Source organism: Eurosta solidaginis, chromosome 1 (genome assembly GCF_040869045.1).
Source record: "Eurosta solidaginis isolate ZX-2024a chromosome 1, ASM4086904v1, whole genome shotgun sequence".
In the NCBI taxonomy this organism is placed as follows: Eukaryota; Metazoa; Arthropoda; class Insecta; order Diptera; family Tephritidae; genus Eurosta; species Eurosta solidaginis.
The window spans coordinates 79,068,254-79,089,374 of record NC_090319.1 but is presented as its reverse complement, the minus strand read 5'-3'; the positions used below and the strand labels follow the sequence as shown (position 1 = coordinate 79,089,374).

Below are 21,121 nucleotides of genomic sequence, written 5' to 3'. Positions count from 1 at the left end.
CGAACGATACAGCGATGTTTCCACAATATAGTCATAAACATCGATGTTGCAGCATCGATGTTGCGCCTCAAAGCACATTGATACCTCATTCCTTAAGAAATTATTTATCATCGAAATATTGCAAAATTTACCTTTGCACACTGAACATGGTTAGCTATTTGACAATGGTGTAGCGAATATAAATATGTTCGACACAGCACCATCCCGATAGTTAATAAATGTGCACAACAACAATGCAGATCAAATAGCGAACTTCCACACACATGTAGACAGCAACAAAGACTACAGGCTATAGTCAGTGCACGGACTTTACCACTTTATTGGTAGATCTACCAACTTTTTAGCCCATTTTCATTTTCTACCACTTCTACCACCAAAGGTCAACAATCTACCAACATTTGCCTTTGTAAGGAAGGAAATTAAGAAACGATTCAATTTCGAAGACGAAAAATTGCACCTTCCTTGCTTGGAAGATGAGCTACATATGGAAAGGCCGTCATACTAGTTGCGTTTCCCAATCGTAAAATTTCTCAGGGAACCATAACATTTTTGCGACAGCCCTGCGCAGTGTTTATTCGTTGCTGTCTCGCTAACGACTGATGATGGAGAGTAAGAATATGTGTGAAGCAAGTCTGGCTCAATTGAGCTATGGCGTGCCGACCACTGCTTTACACTCATATGCATAGAAGACAACAGCGAATATGAGACACATAAACGAGAGGTATAAAGCAACTATTCGGGATGGCTGCTCGCGAAAATTCTATACCCTGGCAGAAAAATGATGACGAACAAACATAATGGTATATAAGCAGTCCAATCTATGGAATTATTGATTAATTTGATTTTAAAACGTTTTAAGTGAAGTACGCGAATAATTTGAATTGTGAATTTCTAGTCACAGACAAAGTCGAGAGTTCATGAAATTCGTCACCGTAGGAAAATAAATTTAATAAATCATTTATATGACGTAAAATTATTGAATAATAATATTGAAACAACGTCGATGCATCGGTTAAAAATTTCGATCCGTTTAACATCGATATTTTACTTTTGAAAAAATCTGATATTCAAATATCGATTCTTTTATGAGCGTTGTTGTATCTATATAGAATAGTTCTTTGCAGTGATACTAACACTTTCATGATACATATTTGGGTAAAACATAACCTAGGTTAGGTTGAACTGGCCGGTCAAAACATAACATAGCTTAGTTGCTGCCTTGAGATCTGACAACTCTGCCGTCCCTGGTAGCTGCAGCCTGGACATAAACACAGAATGTGCTCAACCACTGCTTGCTGCAGCTTACACTTCCTACATATGCTGTTACTGATGAGGTCTAACTTATAAGCATGTGACACCAGAAGGCAGTGTCCAGTTAAGATGTCCATCGTCAGAGTTAAGTCTTCTATCTTCAAAGACATGAGCAACTTTGTGAGCCTAACGTTGTGGGATTTGCACATGATCCTAGAAATTTTTCAGCCCACAAGGAATATTTATGCTACCACGGCTAGCCTTTTTATCTTGGACGATCGAGCAGCGCACTGCTGTTAGGGATATCGTTCCGGGGCGAAAGGCGATTTAGTCGCTACTGCTTCGCATGTGCATTTCTCTGCGCTTTCTTTCGGCATGCATCAAGCGCGTCATTACTAGAAAAGCTATTTTACTCACAGCATTCCAACAATTTATATCTCTGCACATTGGGGGAACTTAACTCCTAATGGAAGAATCTTCTCCAAAAACTCTGTGTATTCAAAGTCTTTTGCCTTGAAAACGAGGGCAGTTAAACAATACGTGTTCTGCGTTTTCCAATTCGGTGGGACAGTGTACACAATAAGTAGCTACCTCTATCTTACGCTTATGTAGGTACTCCTTGAAAGCGCCGTGCCCACTCAATATCTGCGTGAGGTGGTAGTTAGTTCGCCGTGCTTCCGCTCTTACCTCTGCTATATGCCGATCTTACATGAAGGTCAAGTGCCCTTTCATCGACTCTTCCCACCATTCTCGCCACCTAACTATTGTTCGTGACCATGCGATTTTTTGGCATCTTCGGATGTTCGGTCGACTCAAATATTTCATTCAGATCGGCCATTTCACTTGACAGTAGATCTACTGGGATTTGCCGAGATAAGACAAGGATCTCGTCGTCGGACACCATCCGTTCAGCAGATGCTATTCGAATAGCAGTAATACGATAGGCTGCTAGTATATATTTTTGGTTGGTGTTTTTAGATCCGTGCCATGCTGGTGTTGCATATAATATTATCAAGCTGGTTACATTGCATAATAGCTGACGGGCAGCTTCGCCTGGGCCGCCGATGTTGGGCATTATTCGCGTGAGAGCTCCACTAACTCTAGAAACTTTCTATCCCACCTCCCTGAAGTGCTCCTTAAAAGTTAGTTTTGAGTCAATGTTTACTCCTAAATATTTCAAAGGCTTTGAATTTCCTTCATTTTCTTCTATGATTAGGACTTAGTCAGACACACTCCGCTTTTAGGTCACCTAAACCACTTCTGTCTTATTGCTAACCATTTCCAGCCTCATTCTCGTCAGCCATTTCCTTATTCTACCTACGGCGTCATTACTGATGCCTGGAGCAGATCCAGTTTCTTGGCCACTGCTACTACAACAGTATCATATGCATATCCGACAATTTGTATGCCTGCGGAAAGTTCGATTTGCAGCACACCGTCATGCATCCCATTCCATAGCGTTGGCCCAAGATCCCTAATACTATGGCTTTCGCCTATCACTATGACTCCACACCATTTTCTGATCACCAAAAGAAAGTCAGGTTTTACAATCAACATAATTTGGCAATGTCTACATTTTGCGGCAGATTCTTAAAGCCAGAAGCAGGGTCTCTAAAAAAATGTCGCTAAAATGCTGCATCTCGCAAAAGAATTATTTTCAAAACCTGCTAAGTCATATTAGGTGCCCTTCTAGGGTGCTTGCTGGTATTTTATGAATGTTTTTTTTTTTTTTAATTCAACTAACAGAATGCACTCATCTTCAGATGCAATTGACCTTCGATTCATGAAAAGAGCATGTTTTAGTAATATTTTTCTATATCGGCTCTTCAAAAGAGTAGCCACATGGCCAATAAAATGCTTACGCATGTTTAACAGCAACAGACGCACTCGGCATGCAAATGCATAAGATTATTCTATGCAGAAACAGATGATAGTATTGTTTCTCACATATTTACATATCGTTAACTTACTTGCCAATTTAACAATAGCTGTGTTTTTATACTCAGTTGAGCAGAGCTCACAGAGTATATTAACTTTGATTGGATAACGGTTGGTTGTACAGGTATAAAGGAATCGAGATAGATATAGACTTCCATATATCAAAATCATCAGTATCGAAAAAAAATTCGATTGAGCCATGTCCGTCCGTCCGTCTATCCGTTAACACGATAACTTGAGTAAATTTTGAGGTATCTTGATGAAATTTGGTATGTAGGTTCCTGGGCACTCATCTCAGATCGCTATTTAAAATGAACGATATCGGACAATAACCACGCCCACTTTTTCAATATCGAAAATTTCGAAAAATCGAAAAAGTGCGATAATTCCTTACCAAATACGGATAAAGCGATGAAACTTGGTAGGTGAGTTGAACTTATGACGCAGAATAGAAAACTAGTAAAATTTTAGACAATGGCCGTGGCACCGCCCACTTTTAAAAGAGGTAATTTAGAAATTTTGCAAGCTGTAATTTGGCACTCGTTGAAGATATCATGAAGAAATTTGGCAGGAACGTCACACTTATTACTATATGCGTGTTTAATAAAAATTAGCAAAATCGGAGAACGACCACGTCCACTTTTTAAAAAAAAAATTTTTTAAATTCAAATTTTAAAAGAAAAGTTAACATCTTTACAGTATATAAGTAAATTATGTCAACATTCAACTCCAGTAATGATATGGTGCATCAAAATACAAAAATAAAAGAAAATTTCAAAATGGGCGTGGCTCCGCCCTTTTCCATTTAATTTGTCTAGGATACTTTTAATGCCATAAGTCGAACAAAAATTTACCAATCCTTGTGAAATTTAGTAGAGACTTAGATTCTAGGACTATAACTGTTTTCTGTGAAAAAGGGCGAAATCGGTTGAAGCCACGCCAAGTTTTTATACACAGTCGACAATCTGTCCTTCCTCTCGGCCGTTAACACGATAACTTGAGCAAAAAGCGATATATCTTTACTAAACTCCTAAAAATGGCCGAAATCCGACTATGACCACGCCCACTTTTTCGATATCGAAAATTACGAAAAATGAAAAAAATGCCATAATTATATACCAAATACGAAAAAAGGGATGAAACATGGTAATTGTATTGGTCTATTGACGCAAAATATAACTTTAGAAAAAAACTTGGTAAAATGGGTGTGACACCTACCATATTAAGTAGAAGAAAATGAAAAAGTTTTGCAGGGCGAAATCAAAAGCTCTTGGAATCTTGGAAGGAATACTGTTCGTGGTATTACATATATAAATAAATTAGCGGTACCCGACAGATGATGTTCTGGATCACCCTGGTCCACATTTTGGTCGATATCTCGAAAACGCCTTCACATATACAACTAAGGGCCACTCCCTTTTAAAACCCTCATTAATACCTTTAATTTGATACCCATATCGTACAAACACATTCTAGAGTCACCCCTGGTCCACGTTTATGGCGATATCTCGAAAAGGCGTCCACATATAGAACTAAGGCCCACTCCTTTTTAAAATACTCATTAACACCTTTCAATTGATACCCATATCGTACAAACAAATTTTAGAGTCGCCCCTGGTCCACCTTTATGGCGATATTTCGAAAAGGCGCCCACCTTAAGAACTAAGGCCTACGCCCTTTTAAAATACTCACTAACACCTTTCATTTGATACCCATATCGTACAAACAAATTCTAGAGTCACCCCTGGTCCACGTTTATGGCGATATCTCGAAAAGGCATCCACCTATAGAACTAAGGCCCACGCCCTTTTAAAATACTCATTAACACGTTTCATTTGATACCCATATAGTACAAACAAATTCTAGAGTCACCCCTGGTCCACGTTTATGGCGATATCTCGAAAAGGCGTCCACATATAGAACTAAGGCCCACTCCTTTTTAAAATACTCATTAACACCTTTCATTTGATACCCATATCGTACAAAACAAATTCTAGAGTCACCCCTGGTCCACCTTTATGGCGATATTTCGAAAAGGCGTCCACCTATAGAACTAAGGCGCACGCCCTTTTAAAATACTCATTAACACCTTTCATTTGATACCCATATCGTACAAACAAATTCTAGAGTCAGGCCTGGTCCACCTTTATGGCGATATCCCTAAATGGCGTCCATCTATAGAACTATGGTCCACTTCCTCTTAAAATACTCTTTAATACCTTCCATTTCATATCCAAGTCATACAAACACATTCCAGGGTTACCCTAGGTTCTTTTTACAACATGGTGATTTTCCCTTACTTTGTCTCCACAGCTCTCAACTGAGTATGTAATGTTCGGTTACACCCGAACTTAGCCTTACTTACTTGTTTTATATTCATATACAAATACATTTAAACTTTATATGGGTATACATGAATAATTAAAAAAAATGGCAATGAAGATGGCACAATGACGATGTTGGGTTGTCTCCAAGCCAACTTTAACAAGGAAAATCCTCCAATATACTAATTAATGAAATGTAAGGCGCGATAATCTCCGAAGATATTTTAGACCAAGCTTCTCTTCCAATTTGCGTCGTGCAAACTGCAATGCAGATGAGTTTTCACTGAGAGCTTTTCATGGCACAAATACACTCGGAGTGCTTGCCAAACACTGCCGAGGGACGACCCCGCTTATAAAAAAATTCTTCTGACTGAAAAAACGTGTTTCTACAAATTTGATGTGGTTGGCGGAGCACGCTACCATCACACCATGGCGGTCGCGTCCCCTCCAATATACCCCTTAAATAAAAGAACCAATACTTTCCCATGTTACTGTACATTAAAGTTCCCCCTGTGGGTTAGGATAGTCGAATATACCTACGGTAGGCATACCGGTCGTAAAAGGCGACCATAATCCACAAAGGGACCGTATTGTTGGTTTTATAATTAAATTTTTATGTTGATCTTCGGATTTTCATACTCCAAGTCAACAATGCACCCTCCCCTTTGGGTTAGGGGTTAGAATATGCCCAGGGTAGGTATACCGGTCGTAAAAGGCGACCATAATACCATGGCTAACCAATCCATGAGTGCCTTTACTCGAAAGGGAGCAGTTATGGACGCTGTGTACCATCTGCGGGACCCAAAAAAGGTCCTTATAAAAAGTGTTACCGTGGAAGCAGGAAAAGCCAGTTGTAATCTGAATATATTGCATTATATTCAGGTCTCAACTTCCTGTCAATGGGTTCGGCCCCTTGTTGGGGTATCGCGGTGGCTGTGGTTTTATGTCGTATTTTTGGGAGAGGGACTCTTAATGCGATGGATTGCTTCTGTGGAAGTTGACAATAAAGCATGATTAATGAAGTTATGCAGTCGCTTCTTCGTTGGAGTTGATAATAAAGAATACTCTTCGGAGTAAATTGGTCTTCTTCGGTTGGAGGTAGGCAAAAAGTTTACCCATGGTACTTCTCGCATGGAGTAAGCTGCCTCAATACGTGCTGGCCTGTGCACAAGTAATTCAAAGGAGCTTCTGCGGAAGGTCAAATAAATGGTTGATTACATCCCAGAATTGTACAAAGTTGATTAATAAAGGATGATAAATAAAGGATGATATTTAAAGAGAAATTTAAAATAAATAAATAAATGTAAGGCGCGATAACCTCCGAAGAGATCTAAGGCCGAGCTTCTCTTCCAATTTGCGTCGTGCTCCTCTTGATTTCCCTACAAATTGGCCGGACGGGACCTACATGATTTTATGCCGACTCCGAACGGCATCTGCAAGGCAGATGAGTTTTCACTGAGAGCTTTTCATGGCAGAAATACACCCGGAGAGCTTGCCAAACACTGCCGAGGGGCGACCCCGCTTAGAAAAATTTTCTTCTAATTGAAAAACCTTATTTCTAAAATTTTTGATGTTGCTTTGCCCGGGGTTTGAACCCAGGGCATCCGGTGTGGTAGGCGGAGCACGCTACCATCACACCACGGTGGCTGATAAATAAAGAGGAAGATTATACAATAGCGCGTTTATTGGAGTTGTATATAAATGTAGCAAATAATGATGATAAATATATGGGCATGTATATTAAGCAGGTCGCTTTGGATCATAAGGCCTTACAAAAGTTGTGTCACATCCCTAAAATTGTGTTCCTGATGCTCATAATAGCTTGCTCACATGCCCCTAATAATTGTATTAAAATTGTGGGATTGTATCATGTATCTGATGCTTTTGCCAAAGTCAGAACACATTACAGCGAAGTACTTGTGCATAGAGAAAGACGTATTTGAATTCAGGGTGGAGTTGCCCAGCAACCGGATGCCATTATACATAAAATGGCTGGAGCTCGATAGAACTCCTATCTTACCAAGGTAAGGACTTGTAATTTAAACGCCCGATTACAAGCAATTTGGTACCAATAATTCGTGCACTGAAGTGTTAAGGGTAGGCAACATGGAGCCGATAGTTGGGGCATTAGTCATGCATTTAGATCCGTGTCTGCTACCGTGGAGTGGAGTTTTCATAAATAGGTATCCACGTTAAGCACTTATCTAATGTACATTGAAGTAGATCTATAAAAATTGTTTACAATTGCAATGCGTTTCTACCAAGCAAGGTAATATAGAAATGTTTTTAATATTTTATTGATAACTTATTTGCATAAATATATTTTTTCATTTGTAAACATGTATGTATATATATGTTTGTATATACCTTAACAGTTCCGCACGCCAGCCTGGCTCACTAGAATACGTTGGTCGGAACATCAACATGGACAGACGACTGAGATTCCGTCTGATCTCAGGCATTTTATATGCAAATTTTGTTGTGGCGAGGCACATAAAAGTATGTGTGTGTGTGTTAAAGTTGTTTAATGCAAATTCGTTTTAATAAACAAATACAGATATTAGCTTTGGACGTTTTTGAATACTGACTAATTTTTATGGTTAATTGCACCCATCCAGCAGACTGCACATTGGATGATATAATTTTTGAAACAAATTTTTTTTTTTTCAGTGTGTCTTTTTAAACTTTTTTACAATTTATTTGAGTTTAAACTCTTTTTATTCACAACATTGGCAGAAATTTTAATGTATTTAAAGAAATTTTTGCAAATAAAAATATTTTATAATTTTGTTTTAAAGTCAGTATTTTTGTTTGTTAATTGACACTTAATTTGAACACCAACTTCGCATGCGCTGATTATTTTGCTCTAAAATTAATTTACGCGAAAAAACTTTTTGGCAAATTTATTTGACACTTGAAATGTTGTTGCATCTTTTATTTCATCCATTCGTTGTTGTTATTGTTATTGCTGTTATTTGCAGAAATTACATATAACGCTTATGAAGGCCATAACTGAATTGTATAATTGCTGTCGTTATTTTTACACTGGTTTTTGTTATTGTTGTTGTTGTTGCTATTATCACAACTGCTGCTCGTGCAGCTAAATTTATTGCTGCAACATGTATAACCACTATTTATGTTATTGTTGTTAACTATTTTAACAACAATGTTGCGTTGACTTGTATTGCATGTACCGTTGCTCGTGTTGTAGTTGACTTTGTTGCATTTAATGCCACTTATGTTGTTGGTTTTCTTTATTTGCTTGCTTTTATGATTATTCGTCTTATGCAATTGCATTGGCACACGCTTGGTTACACGGCATATATTGTAAATTTTGTTGTTGTTTGCACTGTCTGTGGCATAATTATGATATGGCTTTGTTTTTGTTTTTACTGTACACCACATTTTAAGGCCAAACATATTTACATTTGGCATAGTTAATTCACTTCTGCTCTCAATTTTGTTTTTTATTTGTTGACAGGTTAAATAAATTTTTTCAACTTTGCCTATAAAATTTAATTTTATACAATAATTAAAAAATTAAAATTTACAACAATAATTTTACAAAAAAATAACCATAGTATTTTTTTGAAAGATGGCGACGCACAGATAAATATTTCCCAACAAACTTATATTCTAGCTCGCCTAGCCTTTTTTTTAATTTGCATTTAAAGTTTAAACCGGTCACGAGGAGGCTCTCGATCATGTGTGCTGAATCCTGAAGATTTTTAGCTTTGCTACCTAAATAATATTGACCCTTATAAAATAAGTAACATTTCATACTAACACTCAGAAATCGCACTGTTTTTTGTTCCACCGCACTTTCTCATTTTTCGCGACGCATCAGAAAGTGGCTACGTGTTGATGCAACATGTTGCTAAAGATTTACTCGGCACTTTCCTAGCTGGGTGAAAACAAAAAAAAATGTTTTTTTTTTTCGAATAAATAGTCTTGGGAAAATTGGGGGCAGCGACGATTTCTAATTATCCTGCGGACTTTTATTTTGTATCGGACTCAGTTCAGTAAAATATTATTATGGCCTTTTTCTCGAAATGGCGAAATAGCCATAAGGTCAAACGGAAATTTTCTAAATGATCATTAAGAAAAATATGAAGTGATCATTAGGCCCGTTTACCATATGTCCATTATCTTGTAGAGGATCATCATACAAACTACTTTATTTAAACAAGCTTAAAATTTTGGGGGTCACAATGGGTCTTTGGGCCAAATTTTCATACATTTTCACGTTGTTGCAGGTAACTTCAAATTAATGCTTCTTGGAAAAAGTAAACTTACAAAAGATTTATTAATGGCAGACCAGGCGGTGTAGTCCTGCCTGCCGTCAATTAATAAGGGACCCATTGTTGTACTCAAATCTTTTGTTTTCCCTTTTGAAACCAGCCATAATCCTAGAAAAGCTCATCATCTCTAAATCGTTTAAAAATGCATGAAGTAACAAGTCGCTCTGACTGTCGGTATGGGAGGCTTAGAATATGCTTCCGGCAAGGCAGGTCTGCTGTAAGAGGCGACTTAAATCCACAGACTTGAAGATTTCTCGTAAAGGACTACCCATATTCGTAACGCCACCCTCAACCTAAGCAACAACAAAAACAGTATCTCGTTAGTATGCTATGAGGTGGTTCAGTCCCAGAAAGCATACTTTTAGCTCGGCTAACAGACAAAACTTCACTCCAAAATGGGATAGCAATCTCAAAAGGACATTTAACGGAAATATCTACTCGACCAAACTAATCGAATATCAATTGCAAAATTGGATGTCAACAAGTGAGTGACACTGAGACTCTCCGAAGGTTTTGGGGAGTTTTATCGATGTTGATGGTCCTTTTTCGGATTTCGATCCGTTACGTTACGAAAAATAATAGCAGATGTACAATAAGATAAGAGCTCGGTCATCTCGGAAACGTTATGACATGAACACATTGAGCCTTCTAGGTCATTCAGTCCCCTTCTTCCGTAAGAAACTTGGGGTCGCCATAACTCCGTCTGCTTAATAAAAATAATTTGCCAAGGGTTGGTAAATTTGGGCTGGAGATGCAAAAAGTTACACTGGCAACCATTTGAAAGGCTACGCCACACAATCCCTTGAAACCGAATGAAGCAAGAAAGAAAAAAAGAACCAAATAAGTAGGACCAAAAATATATAAAATCATTTGTCCGAGATCCTTTCAACACAAGCAGCAAATTAAGGACTGATTTTTTTTTTAATATTTTACATTGTATCGTGACCGAACCGGGCAACCCTGACGGGTAAAGGCCTCAGAATATTTCCGCGGCAAGGCATACGTATGAGGTGCTAGTACGAAAGTGTAAGGAATTTATATTTAGCAAGAAACCGGCCACATCCGAAACACTCTTTCAATACTCGGGGGATATTTTTGCTGCTATGACAACTACAACAACAACTGATCCAGTCAGCTCACCTTTCGAAAGTCTGATTCGAGGAACACAGGATTGTAGTAAGCCGTTAAAGCCTGCAAAACTTAGCCAACTGGTGCGATTTTTATTTCTTTACTTTATTAAATAACGAGGAGTTTGTTTATGTTCATTAGTGGCCACAAGTCTTCAGGCATACCTGGCAAGCTGAATCTATAAGCATTCTCCAAATATGACCAGAAAGTCGCATATCCGTAGGTTTAAGCCAATTCAAGGATACCATGAAGTCAGAGATGCAATATCATATCGCCTATTGGCAAAATATCACGTGGATAAGCATCTGAAATGTCAGAGAAAAGTTTGAAGCGTGGTTTGAGCAATAGTATTTAAAAATAAATAAATGTAAGGCGCGATAACCTCCGAAGAGATCTAAGGCCGAGCTTTTCTTCCAATTTGCGTCGTGCTCCTCTTGATTTTTCCCTACAAATTGGCCGGACGGGACCTACATGTTTTATGCCGACTCCGAACGGCATCTGCAAGGCAGATGAGTTTTCATTGAGAGCTTTTCATGGCAGAAATACAATCGGAGCGCTTGCCAAACACTGCCGAGGGGCGACCCCGCTTAGAAAAATTTTCTTCTAATTGAAAAATCTTATTTCTAAAATTTTGATGTTGCTTTGCCCGGGAGTTGAACCCAGGGCATACGGTGTGATAGGCGGAGCACGCTACCATCACACCACGGTGGCCGCCAATAGTATTTGCACAGGCGAATGATGTCAAGTAGTCACAATGAACCGACAGTTCACTAAAAATTGCTGTTATATACCCGGGACTACTATTTTGGAAATTTTCTGTAGTCTGCAGAAATTACATTTGCATAGATAAATGTTTCTGTTATGATACAAACTTATCTCTACCAAAAATCAACAACACACACGACAAATTTGAGTTGATTTACCGCTCACACAATCACACTTCTTGCCGTTACATGAATTTGCGTTCGTTCGTAGAAATTCCGTGCCTAATATTTATTTCAGAAATGGATGGCCCAGTTTTTGTTTCTATTGGCTATTTTTGTAGAGCTTAATATAAGAATTTTTTAAAGAGCACACATTTAGGAGTGTCCAAGATGACTATATATGTAGACATTACACTTTATAGATATATATTTATGTACATGTTCAATTCTTGAGCCAAAGTTGTACAAAAAGATCTCAAGCTATTACACAAAACAAAAGCATTTGTCTTACAGAAAATATTTCAAATTCACTTATTTAATCAGTGTTATAAGCAACACTTAATTTTGAATTCTACAGTGCAATGTTATCAAACCACATGGAGACATTTGACCAATTATAATTCACTATTTGTTATCAATTTCAATAAAAATAATATTGATTAACTCAAACAAAGATTAATTGAATATTTGATTTCTAAGCTGAAGCTTCTAGAATATTAGCTGCACTCGATTTTTAGAGTACGTAGAAGAGATGGTAGAATTAAAACTTTAATGCTGCTTGAATAAATCCAGTAACTTAACTACACAGTTCAAAAAACTTAGACCTTTTTTGCAATAGACCAACCAACAAACATACTTATATTTCAGCACGGCTAAGTAATTTTTCATTAGCACATAAAGATTTTTGGGGTTACAAGGGGTCTTTGGTCAAATTGCAAAATTCTGGAAGATTGACGACTTTAGTGTCTTAGAAAATTTTGCTCTAAATTTTGAGCTTAAATATTCTACTTTTTTGTGCTACATGGCCTAGTTTTGAACAGACGTGCCATGGATTCTAGTAGCTTACTCTACCTACCGATCTTTACATCTTTGTAGAAATATATATCATAAGATCTTATATGTATAACGAAAATGTTTGGAAAATGATTCTATAATTTGCAGCACTCTTCGCAAATGAAATTTGGAACTTTATATTTTAGCACCACGTTTAAACTCTTGAGTTTTGTTTTAAAACCAAACAATTCTCTATTTTTGAAATTTTTGGTTTTACTTGAAACCCAGAAGGGACTACAAGTTTTTTGTTCAAAGATTTTTGAAACTTTTTTCGTTTTTTTTTAAGACAATTTTAAGATTTTAGTACAAAAAGTTTCTAAAATTGCTTAAGCGAATGAATGGTTTGAAATTTAAGCTCAAGTTTCTAATGGACGAGACACAATAAAACTTTACATATAGATGCGTTCAACGCAGTCTTATACATGCCAGTAACATCGCCACAATCACGCAAGATGCTGCATTTGTAAATATGAAGGAACTTCAGACTTGGCAATTGAAGTTTATTTCGCCTTGCCCAATCACTATACAAGAAAAATGTTAGAAAAGTTGCCAACGAGTGGGAAAAATAATTTCACTTGCAAAGTGTGAAAGCACCCTTAGCCAAAGCAAATGTCAAACTTTTCTTCTTATGCTTTGCTTGCAACAAAATTTGGAAGATGACTACTTTTTCTTGTCAAATGGCGCTAGTGTCGCTCAATCTGCCGTTCTCCATAAAAATACGTACAATCTACACACAATGCATAAGATTATGTTAAACGCGTCTATATGAAAATCTGCTTAAGTGGGCTTTAACTGTACAAGCTTAACATTGCATATGAACACATCAACTTGTTTTACTTCAACAGTGAAAACGCCGTGTAAATCTTTAGCAACATGTTGCATCAACACTTAGCAACTTTGTAAGGCGAATGGTTGGAATTTGGAAGTTTTAGTACGAAATCTTACTTGTTTTATAAGGACATATATTCACTAGTAACCAAAGTGACCAGTTCACTGAATCCTGAAGAGCGTAACCAGTTTAACCCTCAAAAGCCAATTAAAAGTAAACTACACTAGCTGGACTACAACTTTGTTCGAAAAAATGTATATGTGCGATGCCACTATTCAACAAAATAATATGTCTACACTCTTAAAAAATTGTTGTTGTACAGTGTTATTGTTTTTATATATATAATTTGTTTTATTTTTATTTCAACTGATATTACACTTTATTTTGATATCACACAATTCTCGCCATTTTTTTCTTCCTCATTCACTTCAGCACGTTTGATATTTACTTATATTTACATATGTATATATATTCATATTTCTATATTTTAAAAATACATTTATTAAAACTTTGATTTTTTATCAGCGGTTTTTTATCTCAGTCCACTTCCCAGTCTAAAAATTAATATTCGCAAAATGCCACTACACACAGCTGGGCAATAGCCGCAGTTGCGGTCACTTAGCAACACTCTCATCTACATTTACGCTTCTAACCAAACAGAATTACTGACTGAAACAAACAGAATTACCGACTGAAACAAATAGAACGACCAGCTGTTTTTAAAAGCAAACAAGTAAGGAAGGCTAAGTTCGGGTGTAACCGAACATTACATACTCAGCTGAGAGGTTTGGAGACAAAATATGGGAAAATGACCATTTAGCAAAATGAACCTGGGTAACCCTGAAATGTGTTTGTATAACATGGGTTTCAAATGGAAGGTATCAAATAGTATTTTAAAAGGGAGTGGACCATAGTTCTATAGGTGGACGCCATTTCGGGATATCGCCATAAAGGTGGAACAGGGGTGACTCTAGAATGTGCTTTTACGATATGGGAATCAAATGAAAGGCGTTAATGAGTATTTTAAAAGGGAGTGGGCCTTAGTTCTATAGGTGGACGCCTTTTCGATATATCTCCATAAAGGTGGACCAGGGGTGACTAGAATGCGCTTGTACGATGTGGGTATCAAATTAAAGGTGTTAATGACGGTTTTAAAAGGAAGTGGCCCTTAGTTGTATATGTGAAGGCGTTTTCGAGATATCGACCAAAATGTGGACCAGGGTGATCCAGAACATCATCTGTCGGGTACCGCTAATTTATTTATATATGTAATACCACGAACAGTATTCCTGCCAAGATTCCAAGGGCTTTTGATTTCGCCCTGCAGAACTTTTTCATTTTCTTCTACTTAATATGGTAGGTGTCACACCCATTTTACAAAGTTTTTTCTAAAGTTATATTTTGCGTCAATAAACCAATCCAATTACCATGTTTCATCTCTTTTTTCATATTTGGTATAGAATTGTGGCATTTTTTTCATTTTTCGTAATTTTCGATATCGAAAAAGTGGGCGTGGTCATAGTCGGATTTCGGCCATTTTTTACAACAATACAAAGTGAGTTCAGATAAGTACGTGAACTGAGTTTAGTAAAGATATATCGATTTTTGCTCAAGTTATCGTGTGAACGGACGAGGGGAAGGACAGACGGTCGACTATGTATAAACACTGGGCGTGGCTTCAACCGATTTCGCCATTTTCACGGAAAACAGTTATCGTCATAGAATATATACCCCTGCCAAATTTCACAAAGATTGGTAAATTTTTGTTCGACTTTTGAAATTTTCTTTTAATTTTGTATTTTGTTGCACCATATACTTACTGGAGTTGAATGTTGACATAATTTAGTTATATACTGTAAAGATATTAAATTTTTTGTTAAAGTTTCTTTTTAAAGTGGGCGTGTTCGTCATCCGATTTTGCTCATTTTTATTTAACACACATATGGTAATAGGAGTAATCTGCCTGCCAAATTTCAGCATGATATCTTCAACGACTGCCAAATTTCAGCTTGCAAAGCTTTTAAATTACCTTCTTTTAAAAGTGGCCGGTGCCACGCCCATTGTCCAAAATTTTACTAATTTTCTATTTTGAGTCATAAGATCAACACACCTACCAAGTTTCATCACTTTAGCCGTCTTTGGTAATGAATTATCGCACATTTTCGATTTTTCGAAATTTTCGATATCGAAAAAGTGGGCGTGGTTGTAGTCCGATTTCGTTCATTTTAAATAGCGATCTGAGATGAGCACCTGGGATCCTACATAACAAATGTCATCAAGATACCTCAAAATTTACTCAAGTTATCGTGTTAACGGACAGACGGACGGACGGACGGACATGGCTAAATCAATTTCTTTTTTCGCCCAGCTCATTTTTATATATAGAAGTCTATATCTATCTCGATTAGTTTATGCCGTTACGGGATTGCCGTTATGCGAACAAAGTTAATATACTCTGTGAGCTCTGCTCAGCTAGGTATAAAAATTATTTCTTAATTTTACTCACAAATGCTCATGGCTCAGCTTGTGTATGTATGTATGTATATAAATAAATGTTGCACCGATCACTCAAATGTTGCCGGAATACAATTTTAGATAATGCGTAAGCGGACGTAAACGGGCAAATATATAAGTATGGACATTAGACTGGGCCGATTTATTAACCGATATCGCGCCATCGATTTTTCGATAGGGTTTAGGCTCAGGAAAAAAAAGGTCGATAACAGTTTTTTGAAAAAAAAAACGGACATTTTTGGGTCGGACAGGGTATACATAAAAATTTTACAATCAAATGAAAATTTTGTTAGTAGGTCATGAAAAAGACCTTAAAAATCAAAGTCGAAAAGTAACAGGCTCGAAAATTATTTTTTTGGGTATAATTTTTTTTCTGAGCCCAAATCCTATCGAAAAATCGTTGCCACGATATCGGTTGACTTTTGTCCATGCAAATCGACCCACCCTAATGTACATGCAAATATATGGATAATACCCTGCAAAAAAATTTTGGCTCAAATTTCGTTGTGGCTAACTGATCTTGAATGCATGCACCCATTGACCTCAGGAATATTTGAAGTGGTCTCCAAAGTAGTATGTTTTAACTAGAGTGGCTCTCCGTTCGATTTCTAGGTTGAAATAACTTTAATAGGCGCTAAGGCTCTTGGATTAGATACATACTATCCGTTTTCTTTTTTACACCTATATACGTATGTCTACGTTTGCGGTTAAAAAAAAAACGTGTATCCTCACTTAGATAATGTTCAGGAAACCCATCTGGCGCCAAATAAATAAATAAATGTAAGGCGCGATAACCTCCGAAGAGATCTAAGGCTGAGCTTCTCTTCCAATTTGCGTCGTGCTCCTCTTGATTTTCCGTACAAATTGGCCGGACGGGACCTACATGTTTTATGCCGACTCCGAACGGCATCTGCAGGGCAGATGAGTTTTCACCAGGCATGCTTAACCAACGAAACGATATCATTTCGTTACGATAATCAACGTTAATAAACGAAACGAAGTCATTTCGTTTCGTTTATTAACGTTAAGATCGTCAAATTAACGAAATGATTTCGTTTCGTTTTCTGCCATATCAAAACGAAATCAAATCGTTTATGTTGATTATTAATTTCAAACTATGCTGGCAAAGCTGATTGATGGCGGAGTCAGTAAAGGTGAAAGCATTAGCCAAGCTGATTGCAACTTTTCTCATGAATTTTGACAGTACAAACGTTTCTCAGAGTATTTTTGACATTACCACCAACGAATTACACAAACAAATTACATAGAGTTTGTGTGTGTATGTGCGCTCGTTGTTGCCACCTTACGGCTTCACCATGGCTATAGCATTGCCAGCACAATTCAAACATAAAGTATCACGTTTTTGTTAACGTTTTTAACGTTAACGAAAGCTTTTCGTTTCGGTTAAAAACGAGATACAATTTATCTTGATAATTTCTTTATCGATAATATTTCGAAGTGTTTCAACGGAAACGGTGGAAATTTTTTGATAAACGATTAGCTTAACGTTAAGGTGCATCCCTGGTTTTCACTGAGAGCTTTTCATGGCAGAAATACACCCGGAGAGCTTGCCAAACACTGCCGAGGTGAGACCCCGCTTAGAAAAATTTTCTTCTAATTGAAAAACTTTATTTCTAAAATTTTGATGTTGCTTTGCCCGGGGTGTGAACCCAGGGCATACGGTGTGGTAGGCGGAGCACGCTACCATCACACCACGGTGGCCGCGGCAACTAGCTACAGAACATGTTGTACCGAAAAGTGAACACACACCTCTGTTGGCGATATTATATAACCTATAGCTGAATCGGTTGCGGTGAATAGTGGACACACACCATTTGTAGAGGTAATACATAGAGTTGAAACATAGACATATATTTCAGTTGCATCTGAGTGTAATGCGTATTGAAATTTAGGAGTACTAATTTTCTGCGCAGCAATTTCGGAAGAGTACATAAATTCAACGCTTAGCAGCTTAGATGTAAAAAAACACAGCTATTATATATGGTAGCCGACTCTAGATCAGCGGCGGTTAACAGCGTCAGACAACGGTGACAGAGTTGCTTTCGTAGAACTACTTTTGGGGTCATGATATACACTCAAACGATATCTATGCGGCATTCTGCCACTTCTGAAGGTTGAAGTGCAGCCAAATGGCTGTTGACGTAATATCGCACCATCTCATGTCCCGTCCATACTACCCCGAAAACCCTCGCGTGGCCTCCCATCCTCCTCGCTCCACCAAATGGGTGCTACTACTCGCAAATTGCCATCAGGTAGTACAAGGAAACTTGCAGCTTTAATAGTTTTGGTCTAAAGAGAAATGCGCGTTAGTGGCTTTGGTTTCACATTGAAATTGAAAAGAGGGATGGTGTCATATGAAAACAGATTACATGCAGGACCTACGTTGCGCATATCGGATAACCTATTGCGATATTGAAATCGGAGTTGTGCCAGAGAGACGTATATTGGATTCTGAGAACCGGGTAATGCGCTGAATTCGCTTTCGTGGAAGTTGATAGTAAAGCATACTTAAAGAAGCTATGCAGTCTCTTCTTCGTTGGAGTTGGCAATAAAGCATTATCTTTAGATTAATGCGGTCACGTCAGACTTTGAGTCAGACAATAAAGCATTATTTTCGGAGTAATGCGGTCTTCTTTGTTGGAAAGTTGGCATATAGTTTGCGGAAGGTCAAATAAAAGGTTGATCACATGCTAAAAATATGACCCCGTTATTTTAACTGTTCTAACCTGTTGAGAAAATTGTGTTTTCGGATAACAATTGATCATTGTAAATGGCTTTGTGCTCACTCTTCCATTTGACGTGTTTGAAACTGCGTTAGGCTACGCTTACAAAGCCACCGATAAACCGAAAACATGCAATCAACTAATGAAATCGGCCGGGCCGGTGTTAAAATTGCAACTGATTATCGGCCGGCAGCTTTTTTCTTACATTTTACTTTTTCGCAAAAATATGCTTGCTTTCATGCTTTTATGTGATTATCCCATGAGGGGAACCTGTTTTGCACACAATTAATCAATTTTTCAGTCCATCGCACAAATAATTGATTTTTCACAGTAAATGCATGCAATTTATCGGATGATAAAATTGAACACGCGCGAATTTATCGGCAGTGAAAACCGACAACGGCCGACAACAATTCGGTGATTGGTGTAAATGTACACACCCTCATCTAAATACATGTGTTTATTTTTATCGGACGATTACGACCGGCATCGGGCGATCAAAATCGGTGGCTGTGTAAGCGTACTCTTAGGCTTTGCCGACCGATGATATTGAGTAAATGTGATCCGTAGCTGTACTTAGTGAAGATATAACTGTATCTTATCGCTTTGTTAAGGGGCCGAGGACTTTATCAGATTAGAAGTAGTTATTTACAGTGAACCCACCTTTCAATCATGATGTGTTGGCAAGGTTGTAATTACAGGCCCTTAATTGTGATGCAGGTTTATTATTATTCCTGCTGCTCAGAACAGGTTGTTCACATCCCTTAATACTTGTATTAAAATTTTGTAATTGTGTCATGTTTCTGATGAGCCCTAGCATTAGAACATGTAACAGCGAAATATTTGTGCTTGGAATAGAATACTAAAAGAATTCGCGGTGGTGTTGCTTTGCAACCGGATGCCATTATCCTTAAAACCCATATCATACCAAGATAAGATAGATTGAAGTACCCGATTACAAATTAATTTGCGACCAATGATTCGTCTACGAAGTGTTCAGTTTGGTAACATGTAGCCGATAGTTGGGATAATGATCATGCAATTAGATCCGTGTTTGACACGGTGAGGTTGAGTATTCCATTGACAGATTAAAGCTAATTGAGTAAGTACATGCGGATTCGACAAGATTGAGCAAGCAATCACAATTTGGTGCCAAACGCCTTAAGATTTAAACAGCCTAATTTTAAATACTTTTTACGGAGAACATTTCTCATTCTATTATACAAATATATGAAGAGCAAGAAAAACTTCCAGAGAAAAGTTTTTAAGAATTGGGCTAAAATGAATTTTTGGCGGGGTATATATGTATTGGAAAATGTTTATACTTATATTTCCCGACGTAAGAGAAAGAATATTTTTGCATTTGTAAGACGGTATATGCAAACTTTTTATACTCAGCTGAGAAGAGCTCACAGAGTATATTAACGTTGTTCGCATAACGGTAATCCGTAACGGCAGAAACTAATCGAGATAGATATAGACTTCTATATATCAAAATGATCTGGGCGAAATAAGAAATTTATTTAGCCATGTCCGTCCGTAAACACGATAACTTGAGTAAATTTTGAGATATCTTGATGAAATTTGGTACGTAGGTTCCTGGGCACTCATCTCAGATCATCATCAGATTTAAAATGAACGAAATCGGACTATAACCACGGCCACTTTTTCAATATCGAAAATTTCGAAAAACCGAAAAAGTGCGATAATTCATTACCAAAGACGGATAAAGCGACGAAATTTGGTAGATGGGTTGACTATGACGTAGAATATAAAATTAGTAATATTTTGGACAATGGGCGTGGCACCTCCTATTCCTATTTTAGTCAAATTATAACAAAAAATTTTATATCTTTACAGTATATAAATAAATTATGTCAACACTCAACTCTAGTAATGATATGGTGCAACAAAACACAAAAATAACAGAAAATTTCAAAACGGGCGTGGCTCCGCCCTTTTTCATTTAATTTGTGTAGAATACTTTTAATGCCATAAGTCGAACAAAAATTAACCAATCCTTGTGAAATTTGGTAGGGGCTTAGATTCTATGACGATAACTATTTTCTGTGAAAATGAGCGAAATCGGTTGAAGCCACGCCCAGTTTTTATACACAGTCGACCGTGTGTCCTTCCGCTCGGCCCTTAACACCATAACTTGAGCAAAAATCGATATATCTTTACTAAGCTTAGTTCACGTATTTATCTGAACTCACTTTATCTTGGTATAAAAAATGGCCGATATCCGACTATGAGCACGCCCACTTTTTCTATATCGAAAATTACGAAAAATGAAAAAAATGCCATAATTCATTACCATATATGAAAGAAGGGA

General features: G+C 37.4%; 1 protein-coding gene across 13 annotated transcripts in view; it reads right to left on the bottom strand.

Annotated features, from left to right (window-relative positions):
• Irk1 (Inwardly rectifying potassium channel 1) overlaps positions 1-21,121 on the bottom strand; it is a 313,191-nt gene that overhangs the window by 66,519 nt on the left and 225,551 nt on the right. For 6 of the 13 annotated variants that reach the window (XM_067758676.1, XM_067758690.1, XM_067758703.1 and 3 more), the window contains one exon: positions 7,881-9,019. The exons of 6 other annotated variants lie outside the window; for them this stretch is intronic. In XM_067758676.1, the coding sequence (XP_067614777.1) occupies positions 7,881-8,008 (128 nt within the window). In that variant the 5' untranslated portion in view covers positions 8,009-9,019. Of the gene's footprint in view, positions 1-7,880; positions 9,020-13,904; positions 14,188-21,121 lie in introns of those variants that run through there. One more of the 13 variants, XM_067758675.1, reaches the window with a different exon arrangement.